General features: G+C 34.9%; 1 protein-coding gene across 1 annotated transcript in view; it reads left to right on the forward strand.

Annotated features, from left to right (window-relative positions):
- Positions 1-22,641, forward strand: part of CATSPERE (catsper channel auxiliary subunit epsilon) — a gene marked incomplete at both ends in the record, with an annotated part of 194,608 nt that overhangs the window by 67,966 nt on the left and 104,001 nt on the right. Inside the window, one exon of the mRNA XM_081298205.1 lies at positions 18,836-18,945. Within this exon, the coding sequence (XP_081154331.1) occupies positions 18,836-18,945 (110 nt within the window). The remainder of the gene's footprint in view (positions 1-18,835; positions 18,946-22,641) is intronic.

The following is a 22,641-nucleotide window of genomic DNA, read 5'->3' on the forward strand; positions in this document are numbered from 1 at the left end:
ATTGGGTTATTTATTTATTTTTTTTTGTGCTTAGCTTTTTGAGTTCTTTATATACCCTAGAGATTAGTGCTCTATCTGATGTGTGAGAGGTAATAATTTGCTCCCAAAATGTAGGCTCTTTATTCACCTCACAGATTACTTCTTTTGCTGAGAAGAAACTTTTTAATTTGAGTCCATACTATTTATTGATTTTTGGTTTTAATTCTTGCACCATAGGAGTGTTATTAAGGAAGTCGGACCTAATCCCAAATGATGAAGATTAGGGCCTACTTTTTCTTCTATTAGACTCAGAGTCTCTGGTTTTATTCCTAGATCTTTGATCCACTTTGAATTGAGTCTTGTGCATGGTGAGAGATAGGGGTTTAATTTCATTTTGTTGCATATGGATTTCCAGTTTTCCCAGCACCATTTGTTGAAGATGCTATCTTTTCTCCAATCATGTTTTTGGTGACTTTGTCTAATATAAGATAATTGTAATTTTGTGGGTTAGTCTCTGTGTCCTCTATTCTGTACCATGGGTCTACCAGTCTGTTTTGGTGTCAATACCATTCTGTTTTTGTTACTATTGCTCTGTAATATAGTTTAATATCTGGTTTAGTGATGCCACCTGCTTCATTCTTCCTGCTAAGGATTTCTTTATTCTGGGTCTCTTATTTTTCCAGATGAATTTCATGATTGCTTTTCTATTTCTATGAGGAATGCCATTGGGATTTTGATGGGAATTGAATCAAATCTGTAAAGCGTTTTTGGTAGTATGGTCATTTTGATAATATTAATTCTGCCTATCCAAGAGCAAGGTAGATCTTTCCATCTTCTAAGGACTTCTTAGATTTCTTTCTTTAGGATTCTGTAGTTTTCATTGTATAGATCTTTCACCTCTTTCTTTAAGTTGATTCCCAAGTTTTTGTTTTGTTTTGTTTTGTTTTAGGCTATTGTAAATGGGGTAGTTTTCCTCATTTTATTCTCAGAGGATTTGTCACTGATATACAGAAATGCCTTTGATTTATGGGTGTTGATTTTATATCCTGCTATTTTGCTGAATTCATTTACTAGTTCTAGAAGTTTTCTGGTGGAGCTTTTTGGGTCTTCTAGGTATAGAATCATAGTGTCAGCAAATAGTGCTAATTTAAGTTCTTTTCTTCCTATATGTATCCCTTTAATTTCTTTTGTCTGTCTAATTGCTCTGGCCAGTGTTTCAAGAACTATGTTAAATAGAAGTGGTGAAAGAGGGGATCCCTGTCTTTTTCCAGTTTTTAGAGGGAATGCCTTCAATTTTTCTCCATTTAGAACGATGTTGGCCAGAGGCTTAGCGTAGCTAGCCTTTACAATGTTGAAATATGTTCCTGTTATCCCTAGTTTATCTAGTGTTTTCAACATGAAGGGGTGCTGTATTTTGTCAAATGCTTTTTCTGCATCTATTGAAATGATCATATGACTTTTATATTTGAATCTATTGATGTGATAAATTACATATATTGATTTCCATATGTTGAACCAACCTTGCATCCCTGGGATGAATCCCACTTGATTGTGGTGCATGATCTTTTTGATATGTTTTTGTATTTAACTTGCCAGAATTTTATTGAGAATTTTTGCATCTATGTTCATTAGAGATATTGGTCTGAAGTTTTCTTTCTTTGATGTGTCTTTGCCTGGTTTTGGAATCAGGGTGATATTGGCCTCATAGAATGAGTTTGGAAATGCTCCCTCTTTTTCTATTTCCTGAAATAAATTGAAGAGTATTGGTATTAGTTCTTCTTGAAAGGTCTTGTAGAACTCAGTTGTGTATCCATCCGATCCTGGGCTTTTCTTGATTGGTAAGCTTCTGATGGTGTCTTCTATGTCATCACTTGATATTGGTCTGTTTAAATTGTGTATGTCTTCCTGATTCAATCTGGGCAGAAATTTGTCAATGCTTTCAATATCTTCTATTTTATTGAAGTATAAGTTTTCAATATAATTTCTAATTATCCTCTGTATTTTTGTATTGTCTGTTGTGATATTACCTTTTTCATCACGTATGCTGGTAATTTGATTTTTCTCTCTCCTTCTCTTCATTAGCATGGCTAAGGGTCTGTCAATTTTATTTATTTTTTCAAAGAACCAACTTTTTATTTTGTCAATTTTTTCAATTGTTTCTTTTGTTTAGATTTCATTGATCTCAGCTCTAATTTTAATTATTTCTTGCCATCTACTGCTTTTGCTGATGATTTGTTCTTCTTTTTCTAGGGCTTTGAGATGTAGTGTGAGGTCATTTATTTGTTGACTTTTTCTTCTTTTAAGGAATAACTCCATGCAATGAATTTTCCTCTTAGTACTGCTTTCATAGTGTCCCAGAGATTTCTATATGTTGTGTATATGTTCTCATTTGCCTCTAAGAATTTTTTAATCTCCTCCTTGATGTATTCATAACCCATTGTTCATTCAGTATCATATTGTTTAGTCTCCAGGTGATGGAGAAATTTTTATTTTTTATTTTTTCATTGATTTCCTATTTCATTCCATTATGATCTGATAAAATGTGTGGTAGTATCTCTACTTTGTTGTATTTTCTAAGAGTTGCTTTGTGGCATATTATATGGTCTATTTTAGAGAAGGATCCATGTGCTGCTGAGAATAAAGTGTATCTGCTTGATGAAGGTTGAAATACTCTATATATGTCAGTTAAGTCCAAGTTATTGATTGTATTATTGAGTTCTATAGTTTCTTTATTAAACTTTTGTTTGGAAGATCTACCCAGTGGTGAGAGAGGTGTGCTAAAGTCACCCAAGATTATTGTGTTGTGGTCAATTTGACTCTTGAACTTGAGAAGAATTTGTTTGATGAACATAGCTGCACCATTGTTTGAGGCATATATATTTATGATTATTATGTCTTATTGGTGTATGATTCCCTTGAGCAGTATGTAATGTCCATCTTTGTCCCTTTTGATTAATTTTGGCTTTAAGTCTACTTTATTTGATATGAGGATGGAAATCCCTGCTTGCTTCCGCAGTCCATGTGAGTGGTATGATTTTTCCCAACCTTTCACCTTCAGTCTGTGTATGTCTTTTCCTATCAGATGAGTCTCCTGTAGGCAGCATATTATTGGGTCATTTTTTAAAAATCCAGTCTGATAGCCTATGCCTTTTTATCAGTGAGTTTAAGCCATGAATATTCAGGGTTATTATTGAGACATGGTTTGTATGTCCAGCCATATTTCTTTATTTTTGTTATTTAACTTGACTTGATTTTCTTCTTTGATTAGTTTTTCCTTTAGGGTACTACCTCCCTCCACTGGTTTTCATTGTTGTTTTTCGTTTCTTCTTCATGGAATATTTTGCCAAGGATGTTTTCTAGCTATAAATTCTTTTTAACTTTTGTTTATTATGGAAGGTCTTTATTTCATCTTCAAATCTGAAGTGTAATTTTGCTGGATATAAGATTCTTGGTTGCCACCCATTTTCTTTCAGAGCTTGATATATGTTGTTCCAGGATCTTCTCTAGCTTTCAGGGTCTGAAAAATCTGTGCTGAAAAATCTGCCATTATCCTAATTGGTTTTCCCCTATATGTAATTTGATTCCTTTCTCTTGTGGCTTTTAAAATTCTTTCCTTATTTTTTATGTTGGGCATTTTAATTATAATGTGCCTTGGTGTGGATCTGTTGTGATTTTGTACATTCTGAATCCTATAAACTTCTTGAATTTAGATTTCCAATTCATTTTTCATGTTTGGAAAATTTTCTGATATTTCATTGAATAGATTGTTCATTCCTTTGGTTTGGATCTCTATGCCTTCCTGTATCCCAATAACTCTTAAATTTTTATGCTTTTTATGCTATCCCATATTTCTTGAATGTTCTGCTCGTGGTTTCTTACCATTATCATTGTGTGTCTATGTTCTTTTCAAGATTATATATTTTATCATCATTGTCTGATGTCCTATCTTCCAAGTGGTTTACTCTGTTGGTGATGCTTTCATTTAAGCTTTTGATTTGGTTTATTGTTTCTTTCATTTCAAGGATTTCTGTTTGGATTTTTTTTAGAACTTCTATCTCCCTGTTGAGGTGATCTTTTGCTTCCTGTATTTGTTTATGTAGCTCCTTGTCAAAGTGATCTTTCACTGCTTGTATTTGCTTTCTTATATCTTCCTTGAGTTCACAGGACATTTTAACCATGTACATCCTGAACTCCTTCTCTGTTATTTCCTCTGTTGTGGCTGCCAATGATTCTAATGATGTGGTAACTTGGTTTGTTTGGGGCACTTTCTTCCCTTGTCTTTTCATGTTGCTTGTTTGTCTTCCTTTCCAGCTCTGTGGGTTTGGGATGTTATTGTTTTTACCCTATAGGCTTGCAGTGCTCTCGTAGGAATCCAAGACCCCTCCTCTGTGGGGAAGGACAATGTTAACAGATCCCAATATCAACAATATACCACCTATAACAATTTGTTGTTATTAAGACGTTTACAGTTTAGTCTCAATAAAGAGGGTTAGTAGCAAGAGAATAGACAGGAAGTAATTTAGGGTAGGCAGGTACATGGGAAGACAGTAGAGTGCATAAAACAAACATACATATGTATTTACAAAAATACAGGATGTTAAAATGGTAAAATCTGGAGAGCAAAGAAAATGAAAGAAGAAAAAGGGGAAAGGGGCATACACAACACCTCTATATTATATTATTCAGATGTCTTAGTCCGTAAAATTCTATTTCATGCAAACTTATTGGTTTCACATATGTTGGGGGTGTGAGGACCGGAGAATAAAGGGGTAGAAGAGAAAAAAAAAAACTCTGAAGGAAGAAATCAGGGTTGTTGCTAGTTTTAGAGATCCATATCTTTCCTTCCTGCTTCTCTTCTCATCCAATAGGTGGGGTTATCTGTTGTAAGCTGGTGTCTCTGCCATCAGGCTGGTGGAGGTAACCAGGGTGGGAAGGCTGGTCCTGGTGTAGGGTGACTGGAAGCGGGAGTGGTACCTGCCAGTCCCTGCAGGAAGACTGCACCTCCTGCACCTCACGGGTCTCTTTTGGGGACTGCTTGTATGACTTGAGCACCCGGTACTATCTCCCTATCTTGCCTGGAGATTTCCCAATTCCTGGTCTCTCTGTTAGGCTCCAGACTTTAGCCCCATCTCCCTCTCCCTTAGCAATTCCCAATTGAGTAACCTCTCACACCGGGACTCCTGTGGGCAGCACTCTGGTCACAATGCACACCTGTGTTGGGCAGCTACTGTGTTGGGTTACCACCACTGGGGAGAGAGGAAGGTTGAAAACCTGGTACCTGGCTGCTGGAGATTCGATCTGGGAGCTGCCTCCACCTAATATGGCAAGAATGTTGAGCCAAGATGGAAGCGGTCTGCTTTCAATGCCGGGGTATCTGATGAGGTGGGGGGAGCCAGGCAATGGCATTGTGCTGTGGGTAGGTAGCAGCTGAGTGACCTGCATGGGAGCAGAGCAAAGCCTTGGAGATCTGCAGATGTGTTGATCTGCTAAGGAGCTCGGGAGCCCTGCGTTAGCTAGAATTTTGGACTTGAGCATTGGGAACCAGGGGTCCTGCTCTAATGCTGAGGCCCAGAGCCCTGCACGGGGTCACAGTGCTGGTGATTTCTTCAGAGAGCAGCTGTATGGGGGTCCCCTAACACTCTCAGAGATGCAGTATTCCAACTAGGTGAGATCTGGATCACAGAGTGACACAGAATGCTGCCTCCCTCTGGCCCATCAAATTTCACCACCCACAAATAAATTTTTTAAAATTAACAATCTAGGGCTTGGGATGTGGCTCAAGCGGTGGCGCACTTGTCTGGCATGCACGGGGCTCTGGGTTCCATCCTCAGCACCACATTAAAATAAAGATATTGTGTCCACCTAAAAAAAAAATCTAAAAAATAAATATTAAAAAAATAAATATTAAAGTTAACAACCTAATAAAAAACAGGAAAAGGAAATAAAAGTGAAACATCTATGGTTTCTTCATGATTTAGAATAAAAATTAATGAAAATTTAACAAGAATATGTAAAGCTGAAAAATTAATGACAGTGTGTAAAGAAAAATTAATGATAACATGTAAAAATCTCTAAAATATAATTAAGTGAAAAAAATATATAAGGTTCAAAAATGTGTATTTAGTAAGCTAGCATTTGTATCAAATGGAGGAAAAATTATTTACTATTCACAAAAATTATGGGAAATGAGTAATGGAGTACAGGGTAATAGAAACTGCTTTTGCTACATATTTTAATATAATTCATTTTTAACTATGCAAATAAATTATCTAGTTAATAAAAAATAAACAATTAGATGTCTATTGAAATGGCCAGACTGTGCCAAGTGACAAAATAAGTTATAATTAACATGTATAGAATGTTTTTTTTTAAAGTGTGTTAGTATTAGGAATTGCTGTGTCTATGGGTATAAAGAAAGATATATAAACATTTGTATAAAACTTTAACATTAGTTACTTAAGGATGTAAAGGGATATTTTTAACCCTTCATAGGTCTTTGACTTGTTTCAGTGATTAAATGCTGCTTTGGATTTTTTTAAAAATGGAATAATTCAATTTTTTAATAAATGAAAATATTTTTGGATTATTTTGCCACAACTAAAAACTAATTGTGTACAAAATATAAATAAATACAAAAACATTTTCTTTTCTAGAAGGTCATAATATGGGTATATGATCCAGAAAATTCAGACTCTGAGGAAGTACAACTCATTGCAAGTGAACCCTCACTGGTAGGTGGAAAGATTTTTGTCATTATTCCTGCTTTCTTTTTTTTTTTTTTTTTTTGGTATAGAGATTGAACCCAGGGTTCTTAACTACTGAGTTAAGAACATACCCAGTCCTTTTTATTAATTTATTTTTTAAATTTTGAGACAGGATCTCACTAAGTTGCTTAGGTCCTCACTTAGTTGTTGAGGCTGGCTTTGAACTTGAGATCCTTGTGCTGCAGTCTCCCGAGCCACTGGGATTACAGGCATGCACCACCACACCTGGCTGTGCTTTTACTTTCATCTTTCTGTATCCTTATATTTTCAACATATGTCCTATAAGCACCATAAATTTTTTTTATGGTTTTATCTTGACCAACATTAAGTATTAATAATTAGATCATTAAGTCCAGTTACATTTAATATAGTTACTGATATATTCTTAGTTTTTGCTTTAAATTTTGTTCTCCCTATTTTATTTTCTTTCTTTTGTTGCCTGTTGGCAGTTTTTAATCTCTCAACACTTCATCATTTCACTGTCTTAGGAAATTGTCTTTCATCCTGTGACTCCTTCAAAAGCGTTTTAGCCTAGGTTCAAGAAAAGTGTAACAGAGAAGGAAAGAAATATAGTTACTGTTCTAGGGTTGTAGCTCAATGATAGAGTGCTTGCCTACTATGTATGAGGCACTGGATTCAACCTTAAGCACCACAAAAAAAATAATTAATTAATTAATTAAAAATATTGTGTTCATCTACAACTAAAAAAATTTTAAATATACTTATTAAATTTTTTTGGTGTTTTGTTTTGTTTTGTTTTGTTTTGGTATGTGTGTGGTACAGGAGATTTAACCCAGGACCTTGCACATTCTAGCAAGCGCTGTAGCCTCCAGCCTCCTGGAAATCTAGTTTTTAAGTTGTCAGTACAGTAGGACATCAGAGCAGAGTCTCACCAAGTCCCTCCAAGGAGTTATGCAGAATGTATCTTAAAATTATTCACCAAACGAACAGAATACACCTGGGCATTAGCTTCACAAAGTAACAGAAAAACCCCCATTCTCCATTGGTCAAAGGTTGTTGCCAAAGCAATGGCTAGATTAAAAAGTGGGAGTAGAAGAAGCAGGTTACAAAAGGTAAATAAGTAATAATCCAATATTTTTTCTTCCAGCTACTTTAAAATATTTGTCTTTTGTTTTCTTCAGTTTTATTATGCTGTGTCTAAATGTAAATTTTATTGATTCTTTTTAGTCATATAAAACATTAGGATACATTTTGACATAATCAGAATATTGTGAAATACATTTGCTGTAATTCAGTCCTTAGCCATTCCACCTCCCCCATTCTCTCTGTTCCCCTCCCTGTATAATACTGATCTCTCTACAATTTATTTATAGTATTTTTAAAAATTAGTATCTTAAGGATATAATTGATGTTGGAATTCATTGTCCTATATTCATGCATTCATTTACAAAGTTTGGTTAGATTCATTCCACCATCCCCTGCCACCCCATGCCTCCTTCTCCCCCTTAATTCCCTTCATCTATTCTACTGATCCTCCTCTATTTTGATGAAATTCTCTCTCCATTTTTTTTCTTTTTCCTCTCTCTTCTCCTGCCCCTTATTTTGGATTATCTTCTGCATATCAGAGAAGACATTCAATCTTTGACTTTTGGGGATTGGCTTATTTCACTTAGCATGATAGTCTTCAGTTCCATTCATTTACCAGCAAATGCCATCATTTTATTCTTTATGATGGAGTACTACCCCATTGTGTGTGTGTGTGTGTGTGTGTGTGTGTATCACATTTACTTTATCCATTCTTCTGTTGAAGGGCACCTAGGTTGTTAGGTTGGTTCAATAGCTTGATTATTGCAAATTGTACTATTGTAAATATTGATGTGTCACTATAGTATATTGATTTTAAATCTTTTGGATATATACTGAATATTGGGATAGCTGGATCATATAGTGGTTCCATTCCTAGTTGTTTTTTTGTTTTTGTTTTTGAGGAATCTCCATACTGCTTTCCAGAGTGGTTGTACTAATTTGCAGTTCCACCAGCAATGTATAAGTATACCTTTTCCCCCACATCCTCACCAACATGTATTATTATCTGTAGTCTTTAAAAAAGAAAAAAAGATTTTTTCCCCACACTGGTGTTTTTGTTATAGCAATTCTTTATTTTTTAAGTTATTTTATTTATTTATTTTTATGTGATGCTAAGGATCAAACCCAGTGCCTCTCACATGCTAGGCAAGCACTCTGCTACTAAGCTGCAGCCCCGGCCCCTATTATTTGTGTTCTTGATAATTGTCATTCTGACTGGAGTGAGGTAAAAATCTCAATGGAGTTTTGATTTGAATTTCCTTAATAGAAGACTTTTTCCAATATTGGTTGACTATTTGTGTTTCTTTTAAAAAAAAATAGAAACAGTACTACTTTATTAAAATACTGAATTTATTTCACATGTATATTTTTGTCTCCCCACCATTTCCATGTCCAACCACCATTACTACTATGTCCTATCATAACATTCCATACATACTTAAAAACCAAGCAAAGGGTGGAGTTCTATCTTGAAAAACTAAACAGGCATTTTGCACAACACATTCTTGGCAAGGGAACCTGGACAACATTTGTCAAACACAATAGGGAAAGTTCTCACTTTGCATTATAAAAAGGACAGCCAGATACCAACTGTTTACAGAAATGAAATAAGACAGAAAGTTTTTACAAACTGTTTAAACTATTTTCTTTTTTTTTAAGAGAGTGAGAGAGAATTTTTAATATTTATTTTTTAGTTCTCGGCAGACACAACATCTTTGTTTGTATGTGGTGCTGAGGATCGAACCCAGGCTGCGCGCCTGCCAGGTGGGCACACTACCGCTTGAGCCACATCCCCAGCCCCTAACTATTTTCTTAATGAGACTTCCTCCACTGCCAGAGATCTTGAATAGCCTACGGGTTAGTCATCTGGAAGCAATTTTTCACATCATTGATGAACTTGGCTTCCACTTTGGAAAGAGAACCACCTTTCTCTATACTTGCTTGCATTTTTGCTTTAATGTCTTCTACAGAACTAGTGCCTTTTGGTGTTTTAGGAGTTTGGTTTTTTTTCTTTTTTTTTTTTTTTTAAGGATCTTGGTGTTGATGATTTTGAGTCTTTTCCACTCTGCTTTTATATCTGTGCATTTTTGACTGGAGTATCTCATAGATTTCTTCAATGGAGCTTTTTCTTCAGTTTCCTCATCATCAAAATTTTCTTCTTCTTCTTCTTCTTCTTCTTCTTCTTCTTCTTCTTCTTCTTCTTCAGCAGCAAGCTTTGCTTTTTTTCTGTGGAACCTTGCTACCACCTTGAGGGGCAAATCTCTTTCCAGATACACTTAAGAGTTTTATATCCTCCTCCTCTTCATGTTCTGTCTTTCTCCACAGCTATTAAGTATTGTCCACTAATATGCACAGGCCCTAGACTGCACTTCAACCTTAAGACCACATGATTTCAAAGCCCAAATTTCCTTTGCCCATTTTTTGATTGGGTTATTTGGGGATATTTTTAGGGGGGTATGAATTGGTTATGAGTTTTTCAGTTTTATTTTCATTATGCTGTGTCTAAAAGTAAATTTTTTTGAAAAAAAAAATATTCTTCCTGGAATTATTTGACTGTGAGAATCTGGTTTGGACTCTTCTGATCTTAGCCATATATTTTCAAGGTCTCAATTTTTTTTCTCCTTTCCTCTAGTATTCCAAACAATAAACATGTTAGGGTTTTTTTTTACATATTTTTTACATATTTTTGTGGGATGGATTTTTTCATTTCATTACATGGGATTCCATTTCAATGTATATTAGACTATCTGACTTATCTGCTATATCTTTTACCATCTTCTTTCCATATTCTTTTTTAAACTCTCTGTGCCACATTTCGCATAGAGATTTCTTTCAACAAACCTCCAGGTCACTAATTCTTTCTACTCTGATATCAAACCAACTCATTGACCTCTTTATATCAATTATTGTAGACATTTTATTTGATTGTTTAACAAATCTTCTATTTTACTTTTATAGTTTTCTATTCCCTGTAGATAGGCAAAGACATCAACAGACTGAAGGTGAAAGGATGGGGGAAAAAAACATATCATTCACGTGAATCTCATGAATAAACAGGTGTTTCTATCCTCAAATCACATAAAGTAGACTTCAGGCCAAAGTTAATCTTAAAGGACAAAGAAGGATGTTTTATACTTCTTCAGGGAATCATACATCGATGAGACATAACAATCATATACATTCATGCCCCAAACAATGGAGCATCTATATACATCAAAAAAGCCCTTGTAATTTCAAGAATCAAATAAACCACAACACGATAATACTGTGTGACTTTAACATATCTTTCTCATCACTGGATAGATCCTCCAAACAACAACTAAATAAAGAAACTATATAACTAAAAAAATACAATTAATAATTTGTAGTTAACTGACATATATAGAATATTTCATCCATCAATGACTGAATACACTTTCTTCTCAGTAGCACATGAATCCTTCTCTAAAATAGACCATATCTTAGGCCACAAATCAACTCTTAGCAATATGAAAAAAATAGAGATAATACCTTGCATTGTATCATCTATGAAGCTTGTATCACTTTAATACCAAAACTAAAAAAAGATACATCAAGGAAAGGAAACTTCAGACCAATATCTCTGATCAATGATAAAATAAAAATAGAAGCTATTCTAACACCTAGATACTAAAGAATACACTATTGGAGGACAAATGTATAGCAAAATAAATCAGGAATGAAATAAAAAAAATACAAAGAGAAAGAGAAAACTCAAATTACTAAAATTCCTTCTGCAAAAGAAAATATCATGAAGGACACTACTAAGATAGAGATGATAATTAGAAACCATTTTGAAAGTTTATACTCTAATAAAATAGAAAATCTTGAAGACATCAACAAATTTCTAAAGACATATGACCTACCCAAATTGAATCAAAAGGACTTAGAAAACTTAAACAGATTAATTTCAAGCCATGAAATAGAGATGCTATTAAAAGCCTACCAACAAAGAAAAACCCAGAACTGACGGATTCTCAGCCCAGTTCTACCAGACCTTCAAAGAAGAACACACAACAATCCTCTTCAAATTATTCCATGAGACAGAAAAGGAGGGAACCCTTCCAAACTCATTCTATGAAGCTTGCATCACTCTGATACCAAAACTAAAAAAAGACACATCAATCATGAACACACATTTGTTCATCAATATCCCTGATGAACAAAGACACAAGTTGCATCCCAAAATATATTTAAAAAATAGTGCACCACGATCAAGTGGGGTTCACCCAGAGATGCAAGGTTGGTTCAACATACAGAAATCAATAAATGTAATTCATCACATTAATAGACTTAAAGACAAGAATCACATGATTATCTCAAGAGATGCAGAAAAAGCATTTCACAAAATACAGCATCCATTTATGTTCAAAACATAGAAAAAACTAGGGATAGTAGGAACATGCCTCAACATTGTAAAAGCTATATATGCCAAACCCAAGACCAACATCATTCTAAATGGAGAAAATTTTAAAGTTTTTCCTCTAAAAACTAGAACAAGACAGGGGATGCCCTCTTTCACCACTTCTATTCAACGTAGTCCTGGAAACTTTAGCCAGAGCAATTAAACAGAAGAAAGAAATTAAAGGGATTCAAGTGGGAAAAGAAGAACTCAGACACCCTATTTGCTGAGAACTTGATTCTATATTTAGAAGACCCAAGAAACTTTATCAGAAAAATTCTAGAACTCATAAATGAATTCAGCAAAGTAGCAATATATAAAATTATCACCCATAAAACAGTTGCATTCCTATACACCGGTGATGAATCAACTGAAAGAGAATAGGAAAACTATCCTATTCACAATAGCCTCAAAAAATTGGGGAATCAATCTAACAAAAGAGGTAAAAGACCTCTACAATGAAAACCATAGAACACTGAGGAAAGAAATTGAAGAAGACCTTAGAAGATGGAAAGATCTCCCATGTTCTTGGATAGGCAGAATTAATATTGTCAAAATGGCCATACTACCAAAAGCACTATACAGATTTAATGCAGTTCCTACTACAATTCCAATGATATTCTTCACAGAAATAGAAATGCAGCCATGAAATTCATTTGGAAAAATAAGAGCTCCAGAATAGCCAAAGCAATCCTTAGTGAGAAAAGTGAAGCAAGAGATATCACAATGCTATCCCTTAAATTATATCACAGAGCTATAGTTTTAAAAAAAGTATGATATTGGCAACAAAACAGACATGAAGACCAATGGAACAGAATAGAAGACCCAGAGACAAACCCACGTAAATACAGTTATCTCATACTAGACAAAGGTACCATAAACATACATTGGAGAAAAGATAGTCTCTTCAACAAATGGTGCTGGGAAAACTGGAAATCCATATGTAGCAAAATGAAATCAAGCCCTCTCTCTCACCCTGCACAGAACTCAAAGTAAATCAAGAACCTAGGCATTAGACCAGAGAGTATGCACCCACCAGGAGAAAAAGTAGGCCCAAATCTCCATTATATTGGCTTAGGAACCAAATTCCTCAACCAGACTCCTAAAGCCCAAGAAGCAAAATCAAGAATCAATAAATGAGATGTTATCAAACTAAAAAGCTTCTTCATAGAAAAGGAAACAATCAAGAATGTGAAGAGCCTTCAGAATGGGAGAAAATCTTTGCCACCTGTGCCTCAGAGCATTAATCTCCAGAATATATAAAGAACTCAAAAAACTTAACACAAAAAAACTCCATCAAATAATGGGCCAAGGAACTGGCCCATTCTTCTTCACAGAAGAAATACAGTCGACCAACAAATATATGAATAAATATTCATCAACTCTTGCAATTAAAGAAATGCAGATTAAAACTACAATGAGATTTCATCTCATTTCAGTCAGGATGGAAATGATCAAGAATCCAAGTAACAATAAATGTTGGCAAGGATGTGGGAGAAAAGGTACACTCATACCTTATTGGTAGGACTGCAAATTGGTGCAACCAATCTGAAAAGCAGTATGGAGACTCCTCAGAAAACTTAGAATGGAACCACCATTTGACCCAGTTACCCACTCCTCGGTTTATACCCAAAGGACTTAAAAATCAGTACACTAGGGGCTGGGGATGTGGCTCAAACAGTAGTATGCTCGCCTGGCATGCGTGTGGCCCAGGTTCGATCCTCAGCACCACATACAAACAAAGATGTTGTGTCCACCAAAAATTAAAAGAATAAATATTAAAAAATTCTCTCTCTCTCTCTCTCTCTCTCTCTCTCTCTCTCTCTCTCTCTCAAAAAAATCAGTACACTACAGTAACACAGACACATCAATGTTTATAGCAGCTCAATTCACAATAGCTGAACTATGTAACCAAACTACATGCCCTTCAACATATAAATAGATAAAGAAAATGTGGTATATATACACAATGGAATATTACTCAGCCATAAAGAATAATGAAATTATGGCATTTGTCAGTAAGTGGATAGAGGATATCATGCTGGGTGAAATAAACTAATCCCCCCAAAAATCCAAGGCCAAATGTTTTTTCTCATCTGCAGATACTAATTTACAATAGTGGTGGGGGTTATGGAAGAATAGAAGTACTTTGCATTAGACAAAGGAAATTGAAGGGAAAGGAGGTGCAATGGGAATAGGAAAGATAACTGAATGAATTGGATATTACTATATTATGTGCATATATGATTATATGACCAATGTCTATACTCATATAAAACCAAAAAATGAGAAGTTATATTCCATTTATATATGATGTATCAAAAAGCATTCTATTGTCATGTATAATTTAAAAGAACAAATAAAAAAAATTAAAAGAGTTTTATTCTCTCACAATTCTGGAGGCTACAAGTCCATGATCTGATTCTAACAGCTTAAATTTTTGGTGAGGGATTTCATCCTGGCCTGTAGAGAATTATTATAAGTAAAATAATACAATATGTGCCTTTTTGTGACTGATTACTTCATTTAGTGTAATATATTGAAGATTCATCCATGGCATACAATGTTTCAGAATTTCCTTAATTTTTGAGGCTGAATAATATTACATTGTGTTATATGCTATGTCCCTGTAGGATTTCCCCAAAACAATAACATTTTGAAAGTGGCTTTTTAACTCTGCATCTATCTAAGTTTCTGTGTTTATCAATAGTTCAGTCCTTACATGTAAAAACTAGGACTATAAAACCCTTAGAAGTAAAAAGTGAAACATTTCATGACATTAGATTTGGCAGTGATTTCTTGGCTATTACACAAATGGCACAAGCAACAAAAGAAAAAATAGCCTTAGCCCAAGTTAAAATCTTTCATGCACTAAAGGACACTATCAGCAGAGTAAAAAGACAATGAAAGAAAATATTAGTAAATCATTCATCTGATATTATTATCCAGAATGTGTTGATAACAGTCAAAACTCAACCACAACAAAAAGAAACTTAATAATGAGCAAAGGAATTGAACACACATTTCTCCAACGACTATATAAATGACAAATAAAGGCATTAAAATATGCTTAATATTAATTAAGCATAATGCTTAATATTATTCCTAACTAATCATTAGGAAATTTTAAATCCAAACCATGATGAGATATTACCTTATACCCATTGGGGTGGCTATTATAATATCCCCCAAACAAAATAATCCCAGAAAGTGTTGGAGGGGCTATAGAAAAACTGGAATATTTGTGCACTGTTGGTGGGACTATAGGATGGTTGCAGGTACTATGGAAACAAGTATTTTAGTATCTCAAAAAAAATTAAAAATGTAGTTACTATTGGGTCCAGCAATTCCATTTTGGGGTATACATCCAATGCTTTGAAAGCAGAAACATGAGGAGATATTTGTACACTTCTGCTCAAGGCATCATTCTCAATACCTGAACGCAGGAAACAGCCCAAATGTCCATCGATGATGGATAAACAAAGGATTGCACAGAATACAATTTAGTGAGAACTTATGACAGAAGCATGGTCAAGGGTAGTGGCAAGCCCAGGGGATCCTTACAATTTGGGGTCTGAGGAAGTAGGCTTATTTTGTGGTCAGGACAAAAGCGACTTTCATCCAAGTCAGAATACATTGTTTATCTCAAGCTAATATCAAGGATTTAAGTCTTTTCTGGCACTGTGGGCTCTACTTTCTGGTCAAAAGTTCGACATACTACTCTAATTGTTTTTTTGTTGGTTGGTTGGTAGGTTGGTTTTTTTGTAGTAAACTGGGAAACCATGCAGGGGAAATCAATCAGGGTTCCTCAGTGGCAATTATGGCAATTATGATTCTAAATGGCTATAGTTAGATCAAGCAAGACACATGTAGTATATAATTACATTTATTTTGGAAGTGACAAAATTGTAAAAGTGGAAAACAGATAACTGGTGTCCAGTGGTTACGTTTTATAGGCAGTTATGGCCCTTAAGTGGTAACATAAACGGGTTTCTACTTTGTGACACATTCAGTTCTGTGTTCTGGTGGTAGTAATGGCCACACGAATCTACACATGTGTTAAAATTTCACAGAACTATGCAAAAAAGAAAAAGGGTGCCTGTAAAATTTGGTGAAATATAAATAAGTTTGGTATCTAGGTTAAGAGACTTGTAGCAACATCAATTTTGTTATGTTGACAACAAACTAGGAGTATATAAATTATTGTCACTGGGGAAAGTTGGGGAAAACTTTTTGTGAATCAAAGTATTTTCAAAAAATCAATTAAAAATCCTATATAAAATATCTTCATTATTTGCTCATTGTACTAAGAATGAAAGCCAAAATGTTTTCCAAATGTGCAGAGCTTAGCATGATGTTGTCCCTGCCTATCTTTTCTCTAACCTTTCTACTTACTAGTCATCCCCTTCTGCGACACTCCTTATGTCTAGAATGCTTCTGTCATAGCTGTAAGAGAGCTGTTCTCTCCTCTGAATGAGGCAACACTTTTTCCTTTGTTCATTCAATGAACGTTTATAAATGCAGGCTTGAGAGGCAAAGCCTTAAGGCAGCAATTCAGGTTTGGACATTGGTTTGAAGTGCTTGTGAGACAGTGAAATGTCAAGGTTGCCATTATGATTTCAATCTATTATGTCCCCCAAAACTTCCTGTGTTTAGAGGTGGGGGATTTGGGGAAATGATTGGATCATGAAGGCTCTGATCTCATCATAGATGAATTCTTTGATGCCTGAACAGACTACATGGAAGTGGGTACAGGTTGAGGATGTAGGTCACAGGGGGCGTGCCCTGAAAGGGCTTTTCTCTAGTCCCTTTCCCCCCACACACACACTCCTTGTGGCTGCCATGAGTTGAAAGTTTCCCTCTGCCATGCCCTTTGCCATGAAAGTCTGCTTCACTTCAGGGGCAAAGCCATGGAGCCTGCTGGACATGGACTGACTCTTCTGAAACCATGAGCCAAAATAAATCTTTCTTTCTCTAAGTTATTCTTCTTGGACATTTTGGTCACAGAAAGTGAAAAGCTAACAAAGTTAAGAATCTAATTAGATGCTTGGATATAGAGCTAGGTATAAAACTTGGTATCTGAGCTATACAATTTGAGGAGTTGTTCAAAAATTATATGGTACTTGAAGCTTTGTGAGTGCATGAGATCTCCTAGGAAAAGGATGTAATAAGAGAAGAAAGGAGGATCTAAGGCTGAATGCTGTGTTTCAAATGGAGAAATCAGTCCAGTGTATCAAATGCTGCTGAAAAATCAGGTAAAATGAAGCAAGCTAGGTTTATTATATTTAATAACATGTACAATCATCACATATTGATAAAAATACTTTAAAAATAATAATACAAGCATTAGCAATACTGTGGTGAAACGGTCTGTTACGGATTACTAGTAATAAAATGGATTAAGATAATTGTTTTAGAAATTATTCTGTAACATGTATCAAGAGTTTTAAAATGTTTTTAACTTGGTCTAGTAATCATATTTCCAAGCATCTTTTCAAAAACAATAATCCTATTTATGGGAAAAAATATATATAGTATTTTTTCTGTATTTATGAAATTATCTTTAATAACCATGAATTAACTTTTTAATGGAAAAATAAGTTTTAAAGTTTGTTTACATAACAAACTCTTTCTTGGTCTTTTGTTCTGAAATTTTCTTGTGTTATTTTATTTCCAAATTATTCTCTGCCTCATTAAGAATGCTATAACAGTTGCATAAAATGTAGCTTTATAAAATCCTGAAAAATAAATAAGATTCACAGAAAACAATTAAAATATCTATCATTCATTAAGTGTTTTCTAGGAAAACCTACATTTCTCTATCAGATTTATTAAATGTATATTATTTAAGGGGCCTTCCTGGACCATACCATTTCTTTATTCCCAGTAGTTAGATTCTCCTATTTGATGGCCCCATATCCTGTGACCCTATTGACACTCATCATGGCAATCTCAAATTCTCTTTGTGGGTGGTTGACATATTTCTATGAAATTAAACAAGAGCAGTATTAGAGGATTAGGGCAAAAAGAAGCTATAAAATTGTAGACTTGCTCTCATTATCTGAGATTTTATTCAAGGAATTCTCATAATGAAACAATTGCCTTTATTTCAAATATGCTGCATTGGGAATAATTCTGGTTCAATTCAACTTCTATTTATATCTCATGAGAAAAAGAGGGAAGGAGCATGTCAGACCTATCTGAATTTTAAGAGAATTTTTCTTAGTTTCCAGATATCATTTGAAACCTGCCTTAAAAGAGTATGTCATTATGAAGTAGGCTCCTATAGAAAAAATTCTAAGACTGATTCTAGAAACTTCATTATGTAGTTCATAGTGATAAAAACAAAGGGTTATATATTTAAGGATCGCCATAGTGTCAGTTCATGAAGGATTCTGATAATTCATGATTTTTTTGATATGTTGGAAACTGTATTACGACTTATAATTCATAAATTTATAATGGGGAGTAAGCTAAATGGTTTTAAAAAGCTAGATATTGAAAGTATGGTAAATTTAGAAATGTAAAGAATGTCTAAACTAACAAATTCAATATATCGTGATGTAATTTACAATATTTTTGGTTATAAAAAGACTAAAAGAGAAATTTTATTTTGTTTTTACAGAATTCTATAATACTAAGCAGGCAGTTGGCCACTTTGGGACAGAGGCCCACCATATATACAGTTTTGAAGAGAAAGGCTTATTTTTCATATGAAAACCAGAAGATAAAGGGGTATTTTATTTTTTTTAATTCCAAATATACAATTCAGGTTTAATTTAAAAAAAAAAATCAGAAACTTTTAAAAGACTTAAAAACCCTGGTGGAATTTTATGTACTATATCTTCTAAGTAATATCCAAAGAGACTTCTTTTATGATAGAAAAAAAATTGTGTGATAATCAGGACTAATTACCAACTCACAAAATGCCAAGCCAAACTCTTGGGTGATAGTTTCACAATTTGTTAAAACCTAAACTTCAATCCAAAAGCCTTATTGGGGGTGGTGGCAAATCCTGGCAATATTTCTTAAACGTTTTCTTCTAGTTTCTGAGAGTGAGCCACAATGGTAGAATGGTGTTATGGTTTGGATATAAGTTGTCCCTGAAAAAACTCATGTTAGGCAATGTAGGAATATTGAGAGTTGAAATGATTAGATTATGAGAGCTATAACCTCATCAATGGATTTGTCCACTTGATGGATTAATGATTTGAAAGGACCACACTACTGGGTGGTAACTATAACCAGGTGACACATGGATGGAGGAAGTAGGGCACCGGGGTCATGGCTTTGGAGATATATACTTTGTCCCTAGTTCCTCCCACTCTCTGCTTCCTGGCTATCATGAGCTGGGGAGCTTTCCTCCACCATGCCCTTCTACCATGATGTTCTACTTTCAGGCCCAGAGCAATGGAGTCTGCAAACCACAGACTGGACCTCAGAAAATGTGAGCCCAAAATAACCTCTTCATTCTTTAAGTTGTTCTTATTAGGTACTTTGGTCACAGCAATGAAAAGCTGACTAACATATATGGATGTTATAATCACCACTACCACCACTGCACACACATTTGCATGTGCACACACACATAAACACACTAAAAATTCTACCCGAGAAGTAGCATCTATTGTTACTGTTAAACTTAGTAACAAGATGTGGATGGCCTTTCTTAATCCATTGAGCCACCTGGATACAGGGTAAGGTTCTTATAACTAAAGGATATAGGTTACTGCCTTTGAAGAACTTACAGTAGTGAGACAAGCAAACAGAGATGTTATGATAGAAGTGAGCCTAGGGTGGAGTGGGACACATAGAGGGTATACCAACTCAGGCTTGGAGGAGAGGAAATTGGGGAGGGCTTTCCTAAAAGGATAACATTTGCATTATTGAAAAGAAATGTTAGCAAATTGGGAGAACATTCCAGGTAGGGGGAGGGAGTGAGATATGCCCAGGTTTCTAACTGAGACCTGAGAAACATGTGCATTCTAGTAGACACATAAAAGTGAAATTCATGGGTACCATAAGATGTAACATTCCAGGGGATAAAATATCTTTAAAACGATCATCTGAAGCTTAAATTCCTTCTGACTTGATAAAACTTGGAAAGTAGGGAGGTAGAAAAAAACAGTCCCTATAAAATCAAACTAGAGGCCTTTTATGATTAATCAGGAAGGTTATAGATGCCATTTGTTTCTTTTCTATTTTAAAAAGCTTTATTGAACTATAATTTATGTCCTCCCTTTAAAACTATAAGAATGGTTCAAATCAATTCAATGGTATCAGTACATTTACAGAGTTATGCATCTATCATCACTATCTAATTGTAGAATGTCTTTATCAAGTCAAAAAGAAACCCCATTTCCTCATTCCCATTAGATTAGTAGCACTATTAATCTATTTTCTGTTTCTACAGATTTGCCTATTCTGGGTATTTCCATATCAAGAGAATCATACAATATACAGTATTTGTAACTGGCTTTTATTTCAGCTAGCATCATGTTTTCAGGCTCTGTACATGTTGTAGTACTTTATCAATATTCCATTCCATTTTATGACAAATAACATTGTATTATATGGATATGTCACAATAGATTTATTCACTCTTCATTTGTGGAGCTATTATGAAGAATGCTGCTATGAACATTTATGTACCAGCCTTTGTGTGACCATACATTTTCATTCCTCTTAGGAGTAAAATTTTTGGGTCAAATGGTATCTTCATGGAAACTGCCAGACAGTTTTCTAAAGTTGCTGTATCATTTCACAGTTCTATTAGCAGTATATGAGGATTCCAATTTCTCTACATCCTCACCAACTCTTGTTTTTTGACTGTCTTTTAAACTATAGCTACTGCACTTGGTGTGAAATAGTATTTCATTGTAGGTCTGTAGTTCTCTCATAACTTATGATATTGAGCATCTTTTCATATGCTTATTTTTTCATTTATATGTCCTTTTTTCAACTCCTTTCCCATGCTATAGTCTGGTTGTCTTTTTATTATCGAGTTATAAGAATTCTTTATGTATTCTAAATGCAAGTCAGATACACAATTTACAAATATTTTCCCTTTTTCAGGTTGTCTTTTAATGCTTTCTCGTGATATCCTTGAAGCCCAAAAGTTTTTAATTTTTGTGAAGTTCAGTTTATCTATTTTTATCTTTAGTTCCTTGTACCTTTGGTGTCACATCAAAAGAAACCATTGCCAAATCTAAAGTTAGAGATTTACTAGTATTTTCTTCTGAGTCTTAGCTTATATGTTTAGGTCTTTGATTTATTTTGAGTTCATTTTTGTGGTGTGAGATAACAATCCAAATTAATTAGAAATCTAAAGATGTAGTTGTCCCAGCACAATTTGTTGAAAGACTATTTTTCCCCATTGTCTTGTTTGGGCACTCTTTGTTGAAAAGTCAAGTTATAAGCTGGGCATTGTGGTGAATACATGTAATACTGGCTACTCGGGAGGATGAGGCAGAAGGATCACAAGTTTGAAGCCCACTTGGATAACTCAGCGAGTTCCTGTCTGAAAAAAAAAATTTTTTTAAAGAGTCACAGATGAAGCTCAGTGGGAGAGCACTTGCCTAGATTGCACAAGGCCCTGGGCTCATTCTCAGTAACAACAACAACAACAACAACAACAACAACAACAAAGCCATTTATTCCAGGATTTTTCCATTTTATTCTATTGCCCTGTATGTTTTTACTGATACCACCAGTTATCAGTGACAAGTCCTGCTTCCTCACATGTTGAAGTATAACATTAAAGAAGCACCCAGAGGCAAGCATATAAAGCAGGGTTTATTTAAAAAGGGGTAACCAAGACTTCTTCTGGGAGAAGTAACCTGCTATCACAAGAAGTGAGAGCTTTCTTCCTTTTTTATATGCCCTAGGATCCTTTTGTTCTCCTGCTCTTTACCCCTTATCTCTCTCCTTCCTGCATAGGTGACCAGGCCCAGGAGATGCTGGACGGAATGGCCAAAAGATGAGAAGCAGACGGGCGGGAGGGGCTAAGCAGGAAGGGGGCCCAGGTTGCATTAATTACCAACTTTTATAACTCTCTGTAGGGAGTAACAATCCGTGGGACAGGTTACCTTAGCAACAGGTTGGAGCCAGGGCAGGTTTTCTTGATACGGGTAGAGGAAGGGCTCTGAAGGCATTAACATTTTAATCCCTCTCCAACTTCCCAGATCCAAATTGGCCTCCCGCATCTGACCCGATTTACTTATCTAAACTGACTACCTCTTTTATTTCTGGCTTCAATACTTATGCCAACACCACTTTTTTTTTTTTTTTCAGTTTATTAGTGGGTTTTAAAATCAGGAAGTGTCAATCCTCCATCCTTGTTCTTCTTCAAGACTATTTTGACTCTTCGGGGTCTCTTGAGGTTTATAAAAAATTTTAGGATCAGCTTGTCAATTTATGCAAAGAAGTCAT

This window comes from Spermophilus citellus (assembly GCF_964194105.1).
Source record: "Spermophilus citellus genome assembly, chromosome: 6".
Classification (NCBI taxonomy): Eukaryota; Metazoa; Chordata; class Mammalia; order Rodentia; family Sciuridae; genus Spermophilus; species Spermophilus citellus.